Source organism: Prosopis cineraria, unplaced genomic scaffold (assembly GCF_029017545.1).
Source record: "Prosopis cineraria cultivar Desert tree isolate PC_DT_omini unplaced genomic scaffold, ASM2901754v1 PC13, whole genome shotgun sequence".
NCBI lineage: Eukaryota > Viridiplantae > Streptophyta > Magnoliopsida > Fabales > Fabaceae > Prosopis > Prosopis cineraria.
Genome location: NW_026555344.1, coordinates 2,697,768 through 2,718,038, shown reverse-complemented (window position 1 = coordinate 2,718,038; position 20,271 = coordinate 2,697,768). Strand labels below are relative to the sequence as shown.

At 31.6% G+C, this 20,271-nt stretch overlaps 1 protein-coding gene across 3 annotated transcripts; it reads right to left on the bottom strand.

The window, feature by feature from the left end:
- Window positions 1-13,791: 13,791 nt before the first annotated feature.
- LOC129291168 (auxin response factor 18-like) lies at window positions 13,792-19,136 on the bottom strand. 3 transcript variants are annotated; one of them, XM_054928388.1, is made up of 15 exons: window positions 18,771-19,136; window positions 18,392-18,540; window positions 17,872-17,987; window positions 17,640-17,735; window positions 17,490-17,546; window positions 17,077-17,229; window positions 16,785-16,869; window positions 16,521-16,611; window positions 16,256-16,420; window positions 16,050-16,163; window positions 15,893-15,965; window positions 15,671-15,818; window positions 14,771-15,363; window positions 14,324-14,511; window positions 13,792-14,214 (listed from the first exon to the last, which is right to left on the bottom strand). In XM_054928388.1, exons 2-15 carry the CDS (start codon window positions 18,444-18,446, stop codon window positions 14,064-14,066), a joined length of 2,085 nt encoding a protein of 694 aa, XP_054784363.1. In that variant the 5' UTR covers window positions 18,447-18,540; window positions 18,771-19,136; the 3' UTR covers window positions 13,792-14,063. The 3 variants fall into 3 exon arrangements, with proteins under 3 accessions (XP_054784363.1, XP_054784364.1, XP_054784365.1); XM_054928389.1 differs by having other exon boundaries at window positions 18,392-18,537; XM_054928390.1 differs by having other exon boundaries at window positions 18,392-18,420; window positions 18,594-19,134.
- Between the last annotated feature and the right edge of the window lie 1,135 nt (window positions 19,137-20,271).

The following is a 20,271-nucleotide window of genomic DNA, read 5'->3' as shown; positions in this document are numbered from 1 at the left end:
AATTATATCAACCATTGAATCAAATTAATCACTGGCTCACGATTTATTGACTCAACCGTGATCAAATTAATTGATATTAAATTAATATATTCATAATTTATGTATTATAATTAAATAAAAAATATATACAAATATTTATATTTTTCAAAAAAATTAATAAATGCCTACTACCATGCAATATGTGTTTATCATTACTAAGCATATTACTATTCAATTAATATGATAAAAGGTGAGGATAATAAAATGTTAATTACATGTATACTAATCTAAGCATTATGCTTTTTTTTTTTTGGAAGTACAAGTGACAAGTTGAAACTAGCTTGATTGAATACGTGACCTCTCACATATGAAAGTGGGCCTACAAAATTATGCTTTGTTTAGTATGAAAGTGTATAATTCACTTGCAAAATTTAAAAAGTCCCCTTTAAACCAAGGCAAAATTATAGAAAAATTCTTTTAAAATATATAAATAATAATGAGATCCTATAAAATGTTATATTTATACTAAGTCCCTTGAAACTTTTATAACATTAATGTGTTTTGTGAAATGATTATAATACTCTCTATTTAAAATAAAAAGAAAAGCAAATACTAAATTAGAATTTATTATTTGTTATCCCATTTTAATTATTGTTAGAAAAAAAGTAGTCATTATTTAAATTAAAATAGTCACTGATATTTACAATACTTAAATTTTAATGATTAAAAATTTTGCAAATGAAAAGTTATAATTAATTGTCTCATTTTAATCCTTCCTAAAAAAAAAGCAATAATTACTTAAGCCAAAATAATCATTGATATTCACAAGACTTGAATTTTAGTGATTAAAAAATTTGTAAAGTGTAATTTGTCATTTGCTATATTGTTTTAGTCATTACTTAAATTAAAATAGTCACTAATATTTATAACACTTGGATTTTAATGGTTAAAAAATATGTATAGTGAAATTTGTTATTTGCCATCTCATTTTATTTATTGTCATAAAAAATAAGTATTACTTAAATCAAAGTAGCCATTACACATTTTTTTTAATTTTGAATTAGAGTTATTATAGTTATTTTATAAATGATATTAATGTCAGAAAAATCACAATAAAGCTATGCATAGTGCCTAAGTGCCCAGCTAGCTCGACCTACCTAAGGCATTCAGGCACTTTGGGTTGAGCTTTGGGCTAGGCATTGGAGAGGGGTCAAGCCTTGCCTTGCCCAGCCCAACCCCAACCCGAACATGAGCCATATTTTATTTTTTTTGTAAAGAATATTTATTTATAATATTATTTTTTGTTAAAAATTATCATGAACTATATTATTTTTATGATTTTTAGATATCTTTTATCATTACAAATTTTTAAATATCTTTTTAAATTTTAAAAACTTAATATTCTATAAAAGTAATTGAAAATTATTGATTATATGTACTTTTAAAAATATTAATTTTGACTCTAATACTAGGTTTGTGAAGAATATATAATTTAATATATTTTTCAAATAAAACATTTTATATATTCTTTAAAAAAATGTTTGTAAAACTCTTTAGGTCAATGAGGCCAAACTCAGCCCAAACACTTTTGCATCGAGCTGGCCTAAACCACACGTCGGATAGGGTATCGAGCAGGGGTAATGCCTTACCCCAACTTTGTCCATGTGTAGCCCTAAGTCTATTTTATAATTTTTTAAAGGGGCCAGGATGGATTAAGGGGGCCAAATTGAAAATGAAGTGTGAAGTGGGTGGCCAAAATCTATTTTATAATTTTTTATAAGTAAAAATTTTGATTTTTTTCCCCTAAAAGATGGTTGAAGGTGAGGGATCACCCGTTATTGTTGCAAGGTCAGCCCTTGAACTAAGCCCCTTTCAAAAAGTATTTTAACTTAGTAAACTTTATAATTAAGATCCTTAATTTTGATCACTTATAAAAGATAGGATTAAAAAGCAATTTCACCTTTAAATTATGGGTCTAGCCATCTAGGAGTATTTGGAATCCTAAATTAATCTTTGGTGCAATGTTTTTCTCAGTGATTTAAAAATTGGACTAAACTAGATTATTAAACTGTCGATCGATCAAGCTAACGATTCCTTCAAGTCAAAAAAATTGTTTGTGGAGTTGGGCTGAATTGGACCGTTTTGAACAGGATGTCAGATCGAGAATCAATTCCAGTTTTTAAAAATTAGATTTTCAAAAAATACCTGTTTTTTATTTTTTTTGTCAAATTTTCTTTTTGAAAATGATCAATTTTTTTAATCATTTAATGTTATATTGTATTATGTGGTTTATTAAGTTATGATAAATTTAAAATATTTAATTTTGTTTTTAAGTGAAGTAGCAATTTCATAGTTATTTTTTATATTTAAATTATTATATACATATATAATTTTTTAATTTAATTATTACGTTACAGGTTCAACCATTAGTCCAACTCGTTTTGACCATGCGAATCATGAACCGCTAACCTTTTCGGTTCAATAGCCAGTTTGGTTCTGAAAATATTGGTTTTCCTTCAACTTTCACAAATGCTGCAATGTTGCCTCTATTATTAACAAAAGTTAACTTTAATCATTAATTAATTAAAAAATTATAAAAAATGATCTCAAAAATTATACATAATGATAAAAAATACAAAAAAGAAGCAAGAAAATTTTTCTAGTCCTTATCTGTAATTGTCATTTAACCCTAAAAGATTCTTCTTCCAATCAATATTATAAAATACTTTTAATCAAATTATACTCCTAATGAGTTAATTAATTATTTTTAAAATTACACATTCTTTTCATACTTACTCTTATTTAATAAAATGTCTCAATTAAAAAAAATTTATTAATTACATCTCTATATAATTTAGGATATTTTTGGAAAACTTTATTAATTATACTTTAAAAGATTTAAAATGTTTTATATTTTTTAATATGATTCTTTGAAAAGATGTTTTCTAATATTAGACGGAGGGAGTGAGTTTTTTTTTTTTAAATATTTCCCTTTAGAGTTCAAAACTATTTTATATTCACCTTAAATTATTGTATATAAATTGCAACTATCTAGTTTAGTTTTATTTTTTCTTGGGTTCAAAAGCCCCTAATGTTTTAAAAAAAAAAATTCATTAGCATGTTTCCATTTTATTTTTTATGTTAATTTAATACAAGTGAAGCAACGGCACAAAATGAAGCCCAGGAAATATGAGCATGAAAACCAAAGACCGAAAATTTTTGTTGGGGGTGAACAAGACTTCTCCAAAGGAAAATTGTGGCTGTGATCAGCTGCCCCATGCACTCATTAATTGTACACCAAACACATTATTTCAAGGTCCTTCCCCCCACTTTGATCCACAAGCCGTGCAATCCGGTTTCTCTACGGCTTATTATACATTGCCTTTTTTTTTTTTTTGGTTGCGTACAAATTATATTATTCACAAATAAAAAGAAGCATGTATCAGTATTTTCAATTTTTTGTGGATGCCAAAAAAGTGATGGAAATGAATGAAGAGGGTACATGTGAACATGTTCCATCATGAGTCACACATATTGACACGAAGTGTCCTGCCAAACAGGTCATTCCTATTCGCCACCGAAAGGCCCCCATTACACTCCCTCCTCCAGATGCCAGGTTTCACCATCCAGCTTCCCACAACATCAAAAATGTCTTTATCTTTGAACCTCATAAATCAATGTTTGGTGTCCAACACTTCACTCATTTATCACTTGCCTTTTCTTCTTTCTATTAACCCTTTTCGTTCTGTATGAAGTGATATCTTCACACGACTCGTACAGCAAAAACAACAATAAAAACCTTATTTTATCAAGTGGGATTAACTATAGAGATCACACAATGCCATTATGTTTTGTCTGAAACTAATTATTTTAGTAAGCCATTAATCAAGAGATCCTAATTCATAACTCAATGTGCCTGTTTGGTGGGATGGAATTGAAATTGAATGAGTGAAAATGGAAGTGAAGCTAAATAAAAAAATAAAAAATTATTTGATACAATGCACTTCACTTCTCTAGAAAATCCAATTCTGTCAAAATTGGTAGAATTCATTCCCACTTTCATACCCATGAAACCTACTTTTTCCCTTACTTCCTTCATAAAAATGACACACTCTCATATATATACTAAACATGTTTTAAAACCTTATTTCCACATCACTTTCTCTTCTTCTACTTTCAGTTTGATTAAAAAAACAAAACACTTCCATTTCCAAACAGCCATAAATATCCTTCTTGATCCCCCTCTGTCTCTCTCCATAAAGTCCATCTATTCATCCCTCTTGATTGGTGCCTCCATTAGCCTTCTATTCACATGATTAAACCATTTTAAATTATTTTTTTACTATTTTTAATAGATTTCACAACAATTTTTTCTTATATGATTATTATGCATCTTAACAAAAATGTGAAGTGAAACACTACTGTTAATATGAATGTTTTAGAAAGAAAAAATATAATTTTTTGTCATCATCGTTTCATTAGATTTTACTTTTAATTTTTACAATTTTTTTAATCTTTTCAATCCCTATAATGTTAAAAAGATTGGATAATCTTTTTTTTCTAGATCTCTATAGTTTTTATTTTTTTAGTTATTTATTTTAATCCCTATAAGAATTAAAAATATTGAAAAAATTATAAGAATTAAAAGTAAAACTCGATGAATTTATAGAAATCAAAAATTATATTTTTTTTTTTTAAAAAACAATTTTTAGTCAATAATAGCAAGGATTTTAACTACAATTAACTAATACTCTAAAGATTAGTTTTTAATGGTAAAACTACATAGATCCAAAACTATGTTTTTCCCAGTATTTTATATCTGTGAGTCTTTTTATAGGCAACTTCTAAAATACGATATAGTGTTATGATTTGGACGAGTGGTTCTAGTTGAAGTAATCTAAATTGTTTAGCCATCAAGATTAATCTGAAGGGTTTGACTGTAGATTGTTGTTGATTAGCGTGTAATAAAGGGCTCATGATACGACACAAATGATCTTAATATATGCACTCCTCTCAAATTGGTTAGTTTATACTCTGATTTGATTAGGATTACCCCAAATCCAAAAGTCAACGGCGTTGAATAAAAGACAGAAGAATCATCTTTCACTCAGAGTCAAAAATAAGAAATATTATGCACCCACCTTCCACGCACACATGACACGCCCACGGAAGTTGCACCCACCTTACACCCACGCATGACACCCCCAACTCTGAACTCTCCCTCACTCACTCATCTTAAAACACACATAAATAATGAGAAATATTATGTATCAACAAAATGATGAGAAGTATTCTTTGTGACCCCATTTATAAATCATTCACAACGTGTTTAATGGAACTAAAAAAAATTAAAAATTTTTAATTCTATCAAAAAATTCATCAACTTTTTAAATTTATCTCCATTAAATATAGTGATTTAATAACAAATTTTCTCCCATCAATATTTACTGGAAGTAAAAAGAGAAACTTGTGATAAATATTTAATACTAAATTGAATTGAAAAAATTCTTCCCATTCTCTTATAAATAGGACCGGATTGATCATAAAAGGGAAAAGAAAAAAAACTTTAGTGACACAAAGTTACAGATTCATAGTAAATGGCAGCCGAATGACACAGATTCATAAAGCGCATCCCTCTTCAATCTGTACTTTTTTTAATTTTCAATTACTTTCTCTCTATTTTCGGGCATTTGAAAGAAAAAATGTCAGGCAAATAAAAAAAAAACAATAGCATTTGATATGGAAAATATATAAGCTTGGAGAATAACAGATAGGTCTTAAAGGGGATTAATTGATTCAAATTAAATTTCAAGTATTAAATTTTAGAAAAAGTTTGACTTTTAATTTTATAACTTTATTGTGATGAATTTATAACTTATATTTCAAATTTTATTATAGTTGAAAAATAAATAAATTTGTTTTTCTTGTTAAAATTTAGTACAAATTATAAATTTGTCATAATAAATTATGAAATTGAGAACTAAATTTATAAATTCATGAAGTTTGACGCTTAGGATTTAATTTAAATTAATTGATCATTCTCCCTCTAAGCTTCCTGTTTATGTTGGTTTTTTCCCCCTTTTGTTATTGAAATGCATTTCTAAAGCTCACTGTATTCATAGAAATTAGGGGTTAAATTATAAAAAAAAAAAAATTCTCTTTAACCGTAAGTTATCGACATGTAGTCTACTTGAACTTACAACATCTATGGCTCCAAGAATAACGTCTAGTATTATCCTAATTTCTTTGTTCAACATAGCATAGAATATCCTTCCGATATTGAAAAGGTTCATGGATAGACTTTTCATAATTAATTTTTCAATTATTAATTAACTCGATGTTTTGATGAAAAAAAAGAAGAAGAACATAACATATGCTGCAATCATTTATACATAACTTGAAATTTCGGACAGTTGTCCAATCTAAACTTTTTAAATGTTGCCTTCAAATATATTTTAAATTTAAATTTATGTCTCTACATCTTCTTTCATTTTTAAAAAATCATATTACCTAAGGGTTTCAATCTAGCCTGTCTTGGTAACAAAATTGCTTCTATTTCCCTTGAAAAAGGACTGAGATAAAGAGATCATCTTTCTCCCTATCTCTTTATATTGATTGCTGAAGTTTTATATTTGCTTATTACTAAAAACATTGACGTGGGGGATAAAATTAAGTACCAAATGCCCAAAACTCTCCCATAGTTTCTTCGTAGATGACACACTATTTTTCATGAATGCCAATAGAGGCAATTGTCTTAAATTGGATTAACTAATTCAGATCTATTGTGATGCATCGGGGCAAGCTGCCAACCTTGAGAAGTCAGGGGATTTATATTTCACATAACACTCCTGATCATGTCAAGAAGGAAGTAAGTGACATTCTTAAATTCCAATGATCCTAGCAGATGCTTGGGTGTTCCAAGCATGTGGGGGAAGACAAAACATCAAGCTCTGGCGTTTGTCAGAGAGAAAGTTTGTAAAAAAATCAATAGTTGGGGCCACAAACACTTATCTTATGTAGGTGGAGAGGTACCAATTAAATTAGCGATTAATGCAATTCCAACATTTTTTATGTCTTATTTTAAATTCCCTATTAAGTCGTGCAAGGAATTGGACAGCCTCATTTCTAATATTTGGTGGGATGAGATACAGGGAGCTAATAAAACCCATTGGGTTGCTTGGTCCAAATTAATGCATGCTAAGTTAGACAGAGGAATGGGTTTTAAGGAATTTGTAACTTTTAATGATGCTTGGCTAGCTAAAATGGCATGGAGACTTTTGCATAACCCTGATGCACTTTGGGCACAGGTGCTGAAAGGAATTTAGTTTCCTAATTCTGGTTTCTTGACGGCTACTAAAGGGTACAAATCATCTTGGTATTGGTCTAGTATCGTTGACGGTCACAGCTTCTTGGAAAAAGATCTATGCTGGCAAGTATGAAATGAAAATAGAGTCAAAATCTGAAAGGATAAATGGCTTGCCACAGTGAAGCCCCACATGCTCCCTAGGTGTGTAGATCCTGATATTGATGATGAATCACTCGTAGCAGGTTTGATTGATAATAGGCAATGGAACCTTTCTCTATTGACAGAATTAGTCAAGGAAGAATTTATACAAGCCATCAAGCAGATCCCTTTATTAAGTCAAGATAGAGAGGACTGTCTTATTTAGTTAACTGACTAAAAATGGATGTTATCCTATTAAGGCTAGTTATTGAATAGCCCAGCAACAAGCAAGACATAACTCTACCTCCACAAGTACTTCCATTGTCATCCCAACTGATCATTGGAAACAGATTTGGACAATTTGTACAATGCCACGCATTCAACACTTCATATGAAGGCATGGCATTGCACAAATTGTCCAAGCTGTGAGGTAGCTCCTGAAACTATAGTCTATCTAATGCTGTGGCAATTTCCACAAGTACTTCATTTCCACCCTCGGATATTTAAAGATAAACTATGACGAGATATATAATCTTAGAATTAACATCGCTGCTTTTGGCATTATATGTAGAAATGAAGGAGGTTTTATGTGGGCTTTCGTGGAAAAAGTTTAGTTTGTCTCGGCTTTTATGACTAAAACTTTGGCTTCAAAGAAAGCTTTGATATTGGTAGTTGATTTGGGAAATGACAGTGACTTTTTAGAGTGATTGGTTGATGCTTGCTAATGGGGGGCGCAATAAATGGTACGAATTATGTGAATGGTTTTGTAGAGGTGTTGTTCTGGATAGTATTAACTTCATGATTTCCATTGCTAGTTTCTCTCTCTCCTTTACTCATTGTAAAGGCAACAAGGTGGCTGATCTTTTGGCGGCCCAAACCTCGTAAGGAGGTATACCGAGTTGGATGGGTGATGGCACAAAACTTCCTTTGTCCAACTTGCTAGCAATGGATGTTATGGAAGCTTCTCTGACTAGAGCTTCTTCCTCTAATATAGAATTGTTTCGGCATTGGTTAACCTCTCTTTTGTTATTTTAAGTCTGTTTGTTTTCTTATGTTATCTCTTGTTGTTTATTGCCGGATGTTTCTATGTTGTTGTTGTTTCATTTTCTGCTGTCATGTTGTATTCCTGGAATTTTGTTGGCAAAGGAAGTCTCCCTTTGGCCCAAGAAAAGCTTGAATCTAAAAGTTTTAAACTATAATTAAAGTTCAAAACAGTAAAAAAAATCCATCAGTATAAATTAAAATTTTAATATAATATATATATATATATATATATATATTCCTACAAGTAAAGCATAAGCAACGAAACATGCATTTATTTTATGCATGGAGGCAGGATTTGGATTAATGAAAATGTGGGTCCTGTATCTGGATTGGCCCACAGAGATTTGTTATGATCACGGGATCCTTAAAGTTAACACCTAATCCAAATAAACACCAAAGCCCGAGTCTGATTGCCTTTCCTTTGATTTGCCTAATCCAAACAAATCCCATTAAGCAATTACTTAAATTAATTAATCAATCAATCATTGCTAATGAATATTCACTAAGTGGAAAAGGGCAATAATTAAAGCACTAAATTGTACCATTGTGGAACCGCGAATCATACGCAGTAGCATTAGCAAGATGACTTAATTAATAAACCGCCTCTTGACTTAGACATTTATATAACATACTCCCTTTTTAAAGAATAAAAGGCAATTTTTTAAGAATTTTTTTTTAGATTAGATGTTCAAAAATATAAAGTATTTATATTTTTTTAGAGTGTAATTAATGATTTTTTTAAATAAAGCATTTATATGTTCAAATGTAATCAAATTAGCCACTCCCTTTGTTTCATTTTATGTGTTATTTTAAGGATTATGCGCATAAATTAAGAGATATAAGTACTTTTTCTGTCTCAAATTATAAAATATTTTTGAAAGAGATTCGATATTCTAAAATATACTACATTTTGACAAAAATAAGATTTTATTAATGATGCTTTTTTAATATTACTCTCTCCTTATATTATCTCTTTTTAATATTTTTTATAAATAAAGTATTAAATAAAGAACAATTTTGAAAGTCTATTATTTTTTGAAGTATTAAATGAAGAATAATTTTGAAAGTCTATATTTTTATTTTTAAAAATAAAGCTATAAAGTATATCTAATGAGTTTTATTAATATGTGTAATTTTGTATAAAAATATCTTATAATTTTAGACAGAGAAAGTAATATATTAAAATGTATTTCAACCTTCTTAACATATCCTCATTAAATGTAGTCCATTTTGAAGAAATGAGTCATTTAGAGTGAGTGTTTGCTTTGCACCATCATTTTCTTTGTCCTCTGTTATCACTTTTGTTTCAATTGAAGCTTCAAAGTTATGTGTCAATTACTCCTTGCCCAAGAGTTAGTCTAGGCATTAGTTAATTTCATTTGCTGCTTTCTTTAGTGTTTTACGTCGTTTTTTTTTTTTTGGTCATTGTTTGCTGCTTCTGAATCTGTTTTCAGATGGTCACTTTCGAATTTCGTGTAACGAAATTTGAAGTATTTATGACAAAATAAAAATAAGCCCAATCAATGACAAGGAGACAATTGAGAAAAACAAAGGAGAATTCAAGTAGTATTGAACTCGCGAGTTCCTAGTTATAAAATATTCCCCACATGCACAAGTGTTTTTAACTAAATTTTATCTATTAATAAAAGTTTGTTATTTAATTAAAATCACATAAAATTATAATAATTTTTTAATTTTACTTTCAACAATGTTACAATTAATATCATGGTGATAGATAAAATATATAATTAATATCTTTTCAAGATAATAAAGACAAAATTATTCTATTACTAAAAATATTATAAACAAGCTTCTGCAAAATATTTTATATATAAGGATAAGAGAATAACTTTTTATGTCACTAAGTCACCAAGACATTAATTATTGAGTCTTTAATGCTTAGGCAAAGTCTTGCGATATTATATTTAATTTTTAATGCTGATATTATTGTTGATAAGCTTTGATGATTGCCTAAGAAGGGATGAAGAACATGAAGGATACATAATTTAGAGAAGCCTTGTATGCCCATTATCTTTGTTTTACAAGACAAATATTTAAAGCAGGCCAAAGTACTCAACTGTACCCAAGCATGGACTTCAAGCCAGCCCATCAATGCGCCCTTGATCAAATAACCAGCCCATGTTATTTAAATGGGACACATTTCAATAAATGTGAATCTCCCGAACATTCTTTTTTTTTTAGAAAAAATATGAACAAATATAAAATGTGGAAGGATCACAAGCACACATATAGTCATAGATTTATTTAAATATGAAAATGAAAATAAATAAATTTTTAAAATCTAGTTGATTCATGTCTCATTTGGATAATCTAAACTAAATCCGTATTTTTATAAATGCACAAAAGAGTTCACAGGATATCTGGACCTAGACACCAAAATCTTTATTATGATCTCATTGATAAATTATTCATATATTTTTATTTATGAATTACTTCTAATATATTTTAATAGAATCAAGAAAATCTTATAATTCATCAATTTCTCTCTATAAATTTAACAAGTTCTCAACTTTACTCTTATTAAATATATATATTTTAATATTTCATCTGTCCTTATATATAAGATATTTTTTATAAGTTTATTTTGTTTCTAAATATAAATATTGTTTTGATGTTTTTGAATATTTAGCCACTTTTGTCATTATCTTGAAAAATGGAGTAGACATTAATTATGTGTTGTATCACCACCATCATGGTATTAATTGCGATATTATTAGGGACTAAGTGAACAATCATTGTGATTTTATATTGTTTCAACTAAATAACAAACTTCTATTAATATGTAAAATTTAATTAAAAATACTATATATATAAAGATAAATCGAGTGACATATTTTCTCTCTCTTTAGTATTCAATGGAAAATAAAAATAAAAATTTATTATAAAAATTTAATAATATGATTTATAAGTAAAAAAAAAAATTCTGTCTCTATCCTTTAAATAAAATTAGAAAGAGTACAATGAAGCTGCCTCATACAATGTGAGACTGATCAATACAGTCCTTGATCCAACAATTCAAGAGCAAGACAACCACTTTGAAAAGAACTTTCACTCACTCGTCCCAACGGTAAAGCATTACGACTGAAATTAACGACTGCAATTAAGTATTATCTAGAAATTAAAAACACGTCGAAAACTTGTATTAGAAAAATTTTAAGGATAAAGTAAAATTGGTATGTCATGAGGTAAAAAAAAAAGACAAATTTTATTTTTGCATTTGGTTGGATAAAAATGAAAAAGATTAAATGACTATAGTATATTAAAATAATTTTAAGAGAAATGGGCATTTTATTTTTTTGCCTCAAATTCTTACCAACAATGCTAGAAATGGTAGGCTATTCCATTGATGGTATGATGGAATCACCATTCCCCTTGATGCTGGAATCGTCATTATTATGGGCGGAATGGAATGTCCAATTTCAATCAAACATCCACATAACATAAATGAAATCCTAATTCCATTCTTTTAAAATATTGTTTGCCTCTACCCAAACGAGCCAATAAAACTAACACTAAAATGCATGCCTTTCATACCAACAGCGACGACGACGACAGATTGTCCTTGAGCTATGTTAAGAGATAATGGAAAAAAAAAAAATCACAAGAAAAGTTTAAACTATAGAAGGAGAAGTAGATTTGAAAATTGGAGAAATTAAACAAAAATAAATGATAATTGATCCCAAAGAAAAATTTTAAAATAAAAAGTGGAAATGTGAGCATCGAGATGACAGTGACCCATAACCATGTGATAATCAAATCTTAGACATTCATTTCCTCTTTTGGTTCATGTCACCAACCATGTGTCCCATTTACTAGCACTACACCTCATGGAAAATCGTGTGGCCCCACTTTGATTTTGTACTACTTTCGCCATCCTTCTTTCTTCACATTTCTGTTCTTTTCCACATTCCAATCCCAACCTCAAATCGTCAAATTTAAAACCTTTTTTCATTTCCAACTTGGAACTTTTCTACATCTTCTTAATGGTTGAACTCTAAAAAACGAGTATTTAAATTAAAAATATATAAATAATAAATTTAGATCATTTCAATTTTTGGAATTGCAAACTATTTGCACGCCACTCTTCCTTTTTTTTGGGGGGGGGGTGTTGAAGATTCGGCTTTTATATATTCTGTTGCTTTGTCGTTTCTAGGAGAAAGTTGGTTCCATTACTAATTACTAATTAATGAATGAGAATGCCACCAAATGCCAACATCATATCTTTTCTTCCATTCACTTTTGATGCTCTAAAAAAGTTATGATAGGGAGGGAGACGAATGTCATGCATATAAATTACTTGGTGATTTTATGACTCAGATCAACACAGATTCCATATTCATTCATTCTTGTAATTAACACAAAGCAAGTCATGAACCCTATTTCCATCCCTTTTAGGACAGGCATTTCGCTACAACCCCCATACACTGTACAAGTCTGAAGCATGGTCAACCTTATTCATAATTTATGAATAATTCAATTTGCAATATATATAATTTTTATGAGATATTATAAATATCCTTCACCAATGCTGATGTTGAAAGTAAAGAAAAGATATCTTTCAACTAAATTTATTTTATAGTGTTACAAATCCAACATTGAAGAACGACAACCCAACAATCTAAGTTGAGATGTTATATGATGATGAATTGATGATGATGCCACAATATCAGCTCCCACTGGTTTTACTAAAACTGTTTTTGGCTGCACTATTTCTTTTTTTATTCCCTTTTTAAAAATTTGGTCTTCCCCCGTTCAATGCAGGGTTAAAATCTTGTCGTTAGTTAGGGCTTGTTTGACTTGACTCTCATCGCAATTTAAGTTTTAAAAAAGTTGACTGAGCTTTTTTTTTTTTTAATTGGCTTAATAAATTTTACTCTAGCAAAATGTTGGTATGAAGGTAGACGTAGCCCGATCACTTCTATCTCCAGCGGGGAAAATGTTTTTCTTTTACTTAATGTTCATTATATTATGATCATCACTCATCAATAATCATTTTTATGTTGATAAAAATATATATAAAAATTCTTATTTTTAATATAAAATTATTTTTTTCTTAATTTAATTTGTCTCGCACTCTACTTTTTTCTACATCCAATACAGCTCAACAAGAATGCTAAAAGAAGTTTCTTGCATGTACTATATCCCATTTTTTAAAATTATTTTCAAATGCATTTTCAATGAGAATAACTAGACATAAGTGAAAATAAATTAAAATAATTTTTTTTATATTTCTCAGCATACAATAAAAATTGTCGGCAAAAACAAGAGTAGAAAATAAAATATTAAAAAACAATCTAAATATGTTTAGCATAAGTTAAATTTTTATAGAGGCATTCTTGCATGTATGATGCTACTAACAAAGCAGCAACAAGAATTGCATGCAAACATGACACACTATTATTGAATTCTACTTAAAATGCTTAAGCACTACTTCACTGTTCTTGTGAGTTCCACAAATTTAAACAAACCCAAATTATCTTAAGACACCCTTCCCCAATCCCTTCCCTCACACAAACAACCCCCCCAAAAACAAAAAACAAAAAAAAAAAAGTTGAACAGTCAAAAGAGACTAAATTTACTGACTTTCATCCTTATTCTGCGAGTTCAGAGTGATCAGAGTTTCATCATCCTCTGATGAAGATGGAGGAACCGGGCACGTTGCATTCATCTTCTTCACTTCCTCGCTTGAATATATTATGATCCTCTTCACCATTTTGCAAAACTCACTGAAAATGCAGTTAAACAGATGATTACAATCAACTAACTTGTCATTAAGCAACCAATTTAGGAAGTGTAGCTAAGCCTAGACAACATGTAAATATTCAAGTCACTTACGGCCATGGATCATCGCCCACAAGCATCCTGTCATTCTCATCATCTCTAAAAGTAACAGCCCATTTGTTCTGTGTACGAAGCTCTCCTTTAATGTCGAACAACTTTTCCAGCTCTTCAATCAGATTGTCATAGCCATTCAACATAGTCAAGTCAACAGCACGACCAACAGCCACTCCTTGCATTTGTACCTTCTCATTCAAACAATATTCTCAAGTCATTCATCAAAATATGAAAGAATTTACACAAAAATCACTATGTTGTGATCAAGGATGTCCTTGGGTTTTGTCGGATCGCTCTTCAGTATTTCAAGACTGCACTACCCACCCATTGAACTATTACTTCAAGCTTCAAGGTGTCAGAAGTCAGATTCCACCTACTTTACCTTGTTTAACTTCATCCTAAACATAAGAGATGTCTTAGAATATTAGACGTGTTCTGATCATGTACCTTTGTCCGAGTCCTCGTGGCTGGTAAAGATGCCTGCCTGCTCTGTCTCTCATTTGGTGATGCATTAGATGCTTCTTGCTTCTGCTCCTTTTGGTACACTGAACAATTGGGATTCTGATTTGACTTAGCTTCACATGGAATAGATTCTTTGGAACCACTAGGGCTAGCAGTACAGCCTCTTGACTCTTTCTCTAGAGGAGCAACATTATTAGAGTTGTTAGTCAAATTCACTCCAAATAGCCGGCACCCCACAGCGTTCTCAGATTTCTTCCCATTCTCAATTTGATCATATGCTGGAGCATCATTTGGCCAAGAAGAGACAGGAGGATAACCAGGGACAGATGGATGAGCTGTAACAGATTTGTTGTTTTTCGGGTCAGGAAGACAGTTTGAAGAGATGTTCAAATGTGATGGAGGCCACGCTCCTTCAACACGGAATCTAGAGTTACAGGAACTAGTGTTGTTCATTGCGTTCCATAAAACCTGGATCTCATTGCTATGGGCTTCTGTTGCGCCACCTAATTGAGCAGGTTCATGGGACTGGGATGATCCGTGATACCAGAAAGCTGAAGCAGCTGAATTGGAAACCATTTCTGCAACCAGTCAACGAAGTATGTGATGCAGGAGGAGAAAGATAAATTATTGTTGATTTTGTCATATCACAGATTTAATCATTGTTCTGATTTGTGATTCTGTGATTAGATAATAACAGGAATCAACCCAAGGAACATTAGCCCATGGTAGTATTTTGTTAATTAAGGTTTTATTTCAGTTGCATACAAAGCTTCAAAGCAAATAAAACAGTTATTCCCTTTGGTTACTGATGAAATAATTTGATAGTTTTTCATACATTCGTTTCAAAGGAAGCCTCAGAGAAGTTAGGGCGAAGGTCTCTCCTACCGGAAGATGGTACATCAACAGGTCGAGGTCTTTTGCTCTTCACTGGCGGTTGAACGAGATTTACAGGTGCAGAAGCCACAAAAGGTTCTATCTCCCAGGGAGAAACTCTCTCTGGCCTTGAGATTGTTGCAGGTTCATCCCATTGGACCTAATGACAGAAAATTTCATTGCTCAAATGCAAAGACCACAATCAACATATAAAGAATTTCAAATGATGTTCACCTTCAATGACCTCCACTTTGAGTCTGGCCACTCTGGAGATAAATCGCCAACACCAACAATAGTTCCTGAAAACCTGCGCAAAGGATCATCAACAATAAATGACCCAACTTAAAGAACAGTAACACTCAGTGGAAGTGATGATAATGGACATAAATACCTTCTCTCAGGCGAATCATCTCCCTCAAATCTCATCTTGAAACGCATGCCAACCGCGAATTTATTGTTGATCGCCTCCAGAAACTTGTTTAAACCAATTATATATTGTCTGGTCCTGAATTAGATCCAGCATAAAGACAGCAAGGTAAGGCAGAGTTCCAGACTACTCAATGGCATCGCTAAATAAGATTAATCCAGATTTTAGACCTTGGTTTGTAGTAAACTACAAACATGGTACGAGTGGCAACAGCATGGGAAGCAGTGGCAAGCACTCCAAGATGCATGCTCTGGCTTGATATCACCGATGAAGGCATTGGACTCTGTTGCCGGGCAAGGCGCCGGACACCAACTCTCAGTTCCCCGTTCTCCCCCCTACAAAAATTTATTAGAGACCAAGCCACAGACAACCACAGGAGGAGATCTGGCAAAAATATTCAGCACAAAATAACAGAAGCTGTCAAAATTAAAGTACCTCAGGAACACAAATGCATCTCCAGCTACCAGTCTTTTGGAAGTGACAAATGTACTCCAGCCAGTCGTAAGCAAGTGCCTCCTTGGTTGACCTAATCAATACAAACGGAAAACACCATACTACTGTAAGAGAGCAGAACCAAGACAATGTTCCTATGAGTTCTCTTCTTATACAAGTATGATGTTTCATTTAGTAGAGACTTCAAGTATTAAATACCCTACTAAATCACCAATCCATGAAGCAAGGTTGTAGAATTCAAATTACCTCGGAATATATGCTTAAATTTCCACTCAAACCCATGAAGATCCTTTGCTGCCAACTCCTGAGTTGGGGTTGCTTGGGTCATGTCCTACAGAAAACAGACATGAAGTGTTAGACAAGAGTAGGCCTTGTGCATTTTACACAAAGCTTAAGATGAGTTACACTGTTCATGAACCATATGGCTCCCTATATCTTTTAATATTTATATTGATATTGAATATTAAATGAATATCGATGAAATTAATGTGATTAAAGGATAAAGCCTCAGAAAAGGAAAGCCGAAAGAGCTGGATACCAATTGAGGCAAGCACTCATTAGCATGCTTCCGCAGAACTGAAAACCCTCCATGCGTGCTAGTATCTGATGCCGTTAGTATTTTGCAAAATGAATGAAAAGCCTGAGTCCGAGTCTCAGGTGGACATGGATCGGAGCTCGTAGGCTCAGTTTGCTGCATAAACCACACCAAGAAAACCCCTTCGTCAATTTTATTAAAAATTAAAAATATATATAAGAATTTAAAGTTCAAAACCATTTCTTTCATTAGAGACGCCTTTTACTACCTAATGAATGGAATGAAGAATGAGAAACGTTTCATATGTTAGATAATTAGCAATTAGCAATATGGGAAATTCTGTTACTCCATGTTATAAGCAGCCAAACAGACAGAAAAGACTAAAGCAGAAAAGAATGCGAGGCAAATATTCTCACATCTGATTCTGGAAGCAAAGTAATGCGAGCATAAACTTCATCAGTGTCTGGTTCCGCCTACAAATTGAGAAAAAAATTAAATTCCATACATACACATTTACTTTTACTGAACGAACAAGAAAATTCACAAGGGAACCAAAACGGCAGTACCAATAGCTGAATGTGCATAACACGGCATAGAATCTTAGATGAAATATTGAAATGGGGAATCTGTTGGTTCAATTCCTGATTCGTTGATGCTTGCAACTGCACAAACGCAGAAGCCAAAAAGTTTTATATGTAAGTACAAGAATAAGGAAAACATGATTTCGAAAGAATTTGAAAGCAACAATAACCCTAAAATGGCAAAAGAAACAAGAGGAGCCTAAAAGAAAGAGCATACTTGTTCCATGTGACCCTGAGGGAAGTAAAAGACTCTCTCCCCAGCACGAGGAACATCCACCAGAGGCCCTGCGCACAACTTCCATAACTCTGTGTACAGATCGCCATCTTCCAAACCTATCAAAAATATATTACAAAAACATAACTAAGTGATTCAAAACTTTTAATCTCCCGTCTGTGGTCAAGAGTGCAAAGAGAGGAAACATTAGAGGAAGCCTATTAATCTGCATGGTTTCTGAGAAAGTGAAGGAGAAGTAAACAAAGTTTCTTCTAGATCAAAATCCTCCCTCAGCTGGGTCAGTCCCCTGCTTCTGCTTTAACCCGAATTCTTCGAACCAAACTTTCATAGTATCCCATTTCGTCCCCCCTTTACAGAAAAAAGGCATGAAACTCTCACTTTTACATCAAAAGATTGAAACAGCCCCATGAGTGCTTGCGCAAAACAAAGACGTTTGCATTTTCTCCACACAACTTTCTCAGCATCCAAACAGAGTAATCCCCCTAAAAGTATAGCCATTAACCTGTATCCGCTTGAGAAGTGGTCGGGCCCCTGAGATTACACCCGAGATGTGCCATTCAACAGCCAAAGACAGCACGTCGCAGCAGGGAACACACGAAGAAGAAATGGAAAACCCACAGAAACAAAAAGCCAAAAGCTCAGCAGCTCCTACTACACGCAGCCACAACAATAGATTACCCCATCAAGAGAGAGAAAGCACTAACCAGACAAAACAGTTATGCGAGCGAGTAATGATAATAATTAGCGAGTAGTTATATTTTCAGTAACGAATATGAATTGCCCTTTCTCTTTTTTATTTTCTTTTCGCCCTCTCACAAATATCGGCAGCTTCCAATTTCGGTTACAAAATAGGCACCGAAATCCCTCTTATTTTTTCTTGCCTTCGAAGTCTGAAGCTCCAAGAACAAAAACCCCTTTTCGAGCTTCAAAATTTTTCGAAAGCCCCAAAGGATGATGATGGGTCTTCTTTCCTTTTGCTGCTGTCGTTGTCGCTGATTATTGTTTCGCCTGCAAAGAACTGAATCAACGTGACCAAATATCCAAGGCTACTTTATCTGAGTCATAGTACAGCTGCTCTGTTTCTCTCTCTCTCTCTCTCCATCTCTGTGTCACTCACTCGCCTCTGGTTCTCTCTCCTCTTGCGCTCTTTCTTTCTCATTTCTCGATCTCTCCTTTCTTTGTGTTGAGAAGTCGAGAGCCTCAAACTTCTCTCTCTTACACTCTCTCTCTAGTCTTATGCAGAGACTGTGGCCCACTGGTCTACCCAAAAAGATTCAGCTACGTGCTACGCATCCTTCTATGGATTATTCCCCGTTACTCATTGGCCAACTAGAAACTGTACTCGTTTTTACTTTTTTCAATGCAATAAATCGCGTCCCGCAAACCATAATTAAGGACGTGTTTGGTTGTTTAATTGAAAACATTAATTATGACTACTAAAAAATGAGAACAAAAATTGTTTCGTTATCTATTTCTAATTGTAACTTAGTTAATTTAATTTGTTATTCTTTTTTAAATTATAAGAAACAGTAACAAGAAATATTAAAATTCATAAATTTTTTAAATATTTCACTTTATCGGAAATGTTAAAATATCACTCATAAATAATAAACTATTTAAACTCCAATATAGAATAATGATAACTAAACGGATAACGTTTTTGTTTTAAATATGCTCTAAATAAGCCAGCAATCATTCATAACATTATTACAACCAGCGTACTAAGTCCTACGTTGTACAAGACCTACAAAAATAAGTCATGGATTTGGAAAACAAAATTAAGGTGTACTCCTCCCATCATCTTCATAAATCATTTCTACTAATTTTATTAATATCAATATAAAAAATAAAAATATAAAAAATTTTAAATATATCTTTATATAATAAATTCAAAAAATTATATCATATTACCTTTTCTCTCTCATAAAAAATAATTTTAAAATATTTTTTAAATATTACTTAAAAAATCATACCTTAACTTATAAATAAAATATAATATATTTTTTAAAAGATGTCTTATAAATGAGATTAGAAGGAGTAATTGTTAGAAATTGTGTGAGCCCACTCAATGTTAAATCTAGTTGAGAGGTTTATGCTTTCATCCTAAATGTAAAATATCAATTTTCTTTGTCTCTTTTTTAATATTTTTCGTCTTACCCTGATTAATTTTATTGTTCTCTCACTTTTTTATCTATCACACTCAATACCCTCATAAAAAAATGGGTGCTTTATGAAAAATACACAATGACACATATTTTTATCTATTAATGGAAAATAATCAAATTAAATAGTTTTCTTACACGACAACATTATTACGACCAACATACTAACTAGGTCATGTATTTAGAATATGATGAAGTATATGAATTGTAGGAATTTTGT